Source organism: Penaeus japonicus, unplaced genomic scaffold, assembly GCF_977035675.1.
Source record: "Penaeus japonicus unplaced genomic scaffold, GWHDUDI00000001_assembly GWHDUDI00000015, whole genome shotgun sequence".
NCBI lineage: Eukaryota > Metazoa > Arthropoda > Malacostraca > Decapoda > Penaeidae > Penaeus > Penaeus japonicus.
In genome coordinates, this window is record NW_028234417.1 from 15,448,988 (window position 1) to 15,453,987 (window position 5,000).

General features: G+C 37.8%; 1 protein-coding gene across 1 annotated transcript in view; it reads right to left on the reverse strand.

The window, feature by feature from the left end:
- Positions 1 to 2,852: 2,852 nt before the first annotated feature.
- LOC122246812 (condensin-2 complex subunit D3) overlaps positions 2,853 to 5,000 on the reverse strand; it is a 22,034-nt gene continuing 19,886 nt past the window's right edge. The window contains exon 14 of the mRNA XM_043005572.2: positions 2,853 to 5,000. This exon is cut by the window's right edge and continues 530 nt beyond it. Coding sequence (XP_042861506.2) covers positions 4,412 to 5,000 — 589 coding nt within the window. The 3' untranslated portion in view covers positions 2,853 to 4,411.

Consider the following 5,000-nt stretch of genomic DNA (forward strand, 5'->3'; position numbering starts at 1 on the left):
TCCACAATGGGCATTTTCACATTGTCAGATCACTTTCTTACTGCATTTTTCCTTTTCTTGGAATTATCAATTATATAAAGTAAAGGGTTTCAGTATGTTCATTAAATACTAACTTTAACTCATCCATTACAGGCATTTTTCATGTAGTTGGTTCACTTTTTTTTTCATAATACAAGATAGTTATTCCTTCAGTTGTGTAATTAATAATTATATTAACCCATTAGCAGCGGATGGCATGATTACACTGCAAAGGCAGAGTCAGTCAGTCGCGGATGGCACCGTGCCAGACAATGTAAACCAGCCATCCTACTGCACAAATATTTATTTAAAACTGCGACCAATGGGTTAACCCATTCACACTAGATGACATGATATCATGTCATGGGAATATTTCGCTCTCGCCAGATGATGTCCTATCATGTCATGATATCTCCTTCTAAATACAAATTTACATAGTTACTTTTGTGTGTATACTCATTGCAGTTGCATTTGTACAGACAAAAAATGCAAAAAAATATAAAAATAAAAAATATGCCTCTCAGCATCCCGTAAAATCGGGCAGGTGAAAAGCAATCTGAGAGGTATAATGCTTTATCGCACTGAGAGAGATCTTGTCATCTTCACGGCCCGAGCAACATTGGCAAATAATTGCCTCATTGCAAATAGGTCAAATACTAATTAGTATCATCTTGCTAATATTCTTAGGTCTTGAAAATAATAGAAAACAGAACACAACAGCATATGGCCTGTCTCAGAAATTGATGAAATGCATAGTATATGAATTCTTTTATTTGTGGGACATACAAGAACATTGGGGGTGTTGGGAAAGCATAAAAGGAAACATCTTCAGCATCCTGGACTTTGAGATTGACAAAGTGTTAGGATACACAAGAGTGTTGACTTCAAACCAGGAAGTACGAGTTCTATCATAACATTTTGCAAAACTTTCTGTATAAATTATGTTGTCAGTTGAAGCTTGTTAGTCTTGTTCTTTCAGTTGTTTGAGGCCTATTTGCAATTATACATCTAATTATGCTATATTATGCATTTTTTACCCTAAGGCACATTGCCACTGCAATATCTGTCTCAAGCTTGTTAACCCATTCGCGCCGGTTGACTTGCTATCACAGGGTCGAAAAATGTTCCCAGACCCGGGGAACGTCAAGAGACGTAGTACATTTTCTGGCCACAGCCCGGTAGTGACATACTGAAACGTCAGCAATAGATCGCTAGACTGTTCTCAAATATAATAATTTTGCATAATTTCTTAAACTTTGTTATTCTAGTTTAGGTGTTTGAGTGTCATAAAATGAGACATAACGTTAAAAAAATGACGTCACAGAAAACTACGTGATATTGATGACATGGTCATTTCTGCTTCTTGACCGGTTGAATAGAAAGATCCGAGTCGATAAACTATTGTCAAATAAAATGTGTTTGGCCAAGAAATAAAATAAAGTAAAAAATTACTAATGCAATACTACTTCTAATTTGTTGATCACCTGTGATATCACGTCACAAGGTACGTGTACATACTCATATGTACGTGTATGATTATTCATATTGTTCTTTTCGTTTTGGTAAAAAAAAGAAAAAGTATAAAACGTTTTTTTGATGCCCCACTAAGAGATTGCTTCCACTTTCCTTTGGTATTTTCACATAAAAGTGAAGAATATAGGCAAAGTTCAATCAAATAAATCTAAAAAGGCATTACTGTAACATGGTTTTTGACAAAATTAACTCCTCTGAACATGGCAATATATACATGTGCCTTTACAATGTAAACACATTAACCCATTCCCGACGGGGGAATTCTAGCCTAGAATGTCCAAATGCTGGGGCGTTCGAATTATTATTAGTAGGCATAATGACTGCTGCACATAACTGAGCGCCGGCAACTGGGCTTTTGAATGCGCGGTACACATGCTGTACCACCCGTCCTGTGTGGGTTAATGAAAACCATGAGAAGGGTGGGTGAGAAACACTCTGAGAGGATCAATGCAGCCCCACACATCAAGAAAATACCCCGGCACGAAGCGTTGCGCGCTTGTTATCTCTCAGTGTTAGCAGTAGGCAAAAATACATCCCGTCGTGAATGGGTTAAACTAGTGAATTTCTCATTTGTTTGTCTCAATAGATATATTAACCCTTTCCTGACGGGGTACGCACTACGCGAAAACCTCTATGCTGGGCCATTGCAATATTGCATGGAAACGTCACACTGGCATGATGCCCCAGCATCGGGAATTTAGCTGTGTCACACGAGTGTGACGCACCGTCGTCATAGGGTTAAGAGTACAAATTGTAATTTGTGATTAAAAGTAAATTTTACCAAATCTATTATCCAATTTTGATCTTTTTCTTTTTCTTACATGTTAGTTACAAATTAGAAAAGGAACATGAACAATATATATATATTTTTTTGTATTTTTTGTAGAACAATTCCTTGTATAGGGAAGGATTCAATTTCATCTCAACCAACTTCCAATCTAATTAGGAAAACAACCAAAATGGTCACAAGAAGTTGAACCATTTCTTGAATATAACCCATTTTTTTATTGATGTAGGGGATAAATTTGTAAAATTTCATCATTTTTCAGGAAAAAATATAAAAGAAACCTTATTATCAATTTCTTAATATATCTATGAATGTGCTTTTTCTGCTTGTGCATTATCAACCAGATTCCAAAAGTGCATGTATACATGCACTTTCCACTATGGTTTTACTTATTATTTTCCCCATACATTGGGGTTCAACAAATGCTTAAATCACCAAGGAGTCAGCAGCCATAGCCGATCTTGCCCTTTTATCTTATTCCTTGAAAATGTTGACAAGGAGTGAAATCATAATAGTTTTAGAAATGGCTTTATTAGCATCAGTAAATAAATATACATTCACCAGACTGCTAAATTTTGCAGTATCCACAAAATAGTGCCCAGTCACAAGGACCAAAAAATTTTGATGATTAGTTGACTCTCAAGAGCCCATTAGATGTTAACAGTTTCCTCTCAGCACATACTACACAAAGTTAGCACACTGGTAGAATCAATATAGAAAATTACAAAAAATAATTTAGTTTTTAACCTTTAACCTTTATATATGAAAAATATCATACTTGGTATCACAGACCTCTATAATAAACTATAAATATTCAGCAGCTTTCAGGAATACTTCATTCATATACTGAATTTTAATATTACGTGTAGCTATGTGGTTACATGTTCAAATAAACTTTGTAAAAATTTTCCAATGTATCTAATACAGTTCCTCAAAATATATGGAGGTATATACATATCTCTAGTCAGTTTCACTAGGGAATAATGTAGATGGAAATTCTACTTGGATATGTCACAATTTGCTTGTACTCTTACACTTGCATGACATACTACGCTGTATTCATATACAGCTTTAAAAAAAAACAGGCCATTTTCATGACTCCAATTTACACTTAATGTGTTAAAATCGAACCATAATAGTTTCTTCTTTAACCCTTTGCCTAATAGGGCTGTTTTGGTTCCAAATACTTGAAACGTCGGGATATTTGAAACGCGAAAGCTATTCACCTGCACTGGCCACTGCCAAGCGCTACATGCCCAATCATCCAGCGCGATGGGCAGGAGGATAGTCATGACAAAATACCTCATCCTCGGCAGCTGGTCCTGCCACCACTCAACGCGATATCTTGTCACCCAGCAATAACCCATTGCGTATGGGTGTCAAGACATATGTGTCGGCACTGATTAGGCCTAAGAGACAGGTGTCAATGCACACATGACGTGACATCAGGATCTGCTCACAGTTGAAGCGCGCACAGTCAAAGTATTACAGCTGTAACAGCGCTAGCTCTAGAGCTACAGGGTTCCAAAGTCAGCCTAAACTCGCATTTTATGATGTATTTATAGAAAAATATTGTTTGGGCTAGTCTGAGCTACCCAGAGGGTGGAGAAAATCCATTTCCCGTCCCTCTAATTTTTTGCTAGTGCCGCTAGTATCATAGACCACCCGCCTTGACCACCAGTTAGATCATTAGGCGCCCCACCAGCAATGGGTTAACGCATTAAATAACATCCATTATTGACAATTACTGATAACTTGAAAATATAATGAAAGAGTGGAGGAAGAATGGGTAAATACAAATGAAAGCAATTATTTTTATATGTGCTGGATAAGCTTTCTATCCCACAAACCATTAACTCATTCCCGACGGGACCAATCCGGCTTAAAAAGACCAAAATTCTGGGACTCTTGAACGCATAAGCCTAACGCGTCGGGATTCTCGGCCGCAATGGCCGCGAGCCAGCATGCAGGCGCCGGGCTGGACAAAATAACGTGTCCCCAGCGTGTAGCCCAAAAACCACTAGACGTGATATCTAGTCACCCGTCATTAAAGGGTTAAACATGAAACACATGCTATTTGTTTTTAACCCTACTGCGTTTCTGGCTGGGTTTCTTAGATGTGACATCAGGTTCTTTCTTGTCATTCTCACTCTTCTTTGGATCTGGACTAAGAGATGCCATGTCCCTTGTTCTCTTAACTTTTCCTCTTGCCTCTGGCTTGTGTGTGTTGACAAACGATGCCTGTTTACGGTTTGGTACAATGGAGTCATCATCCTCACTTTCTGACGCATTGGTAGCGGACTCAAACAGGGCACACCGTACAGACTTTTCATTTACTTTGGGGAGTTCTTTTTTTGTACTGACCTCTCGTCGTGGACCTTTACGTAACTGGCTGAAGTCAGATTCTTTGGCATAAGCTTCAGGACTTTTAAGATGTAGTAAAAGCTTTGGCTTGTCACCATTATTAATTCCTTCGGAATGCGAGTTTATGGTTGAATCTATGCTGATAGCACTGACATCCTGCGTTTCATTCATGAAGGTAATATTACTGATAACACTCTGGTGAGCTTGAGGCGTACTGATAGCACGTAATAACTCCTCTCTAGATTTCTGGGAATCTTTATCTTTCTTTGGGGTAACCTTTAGTGTTTCATCATTTTTT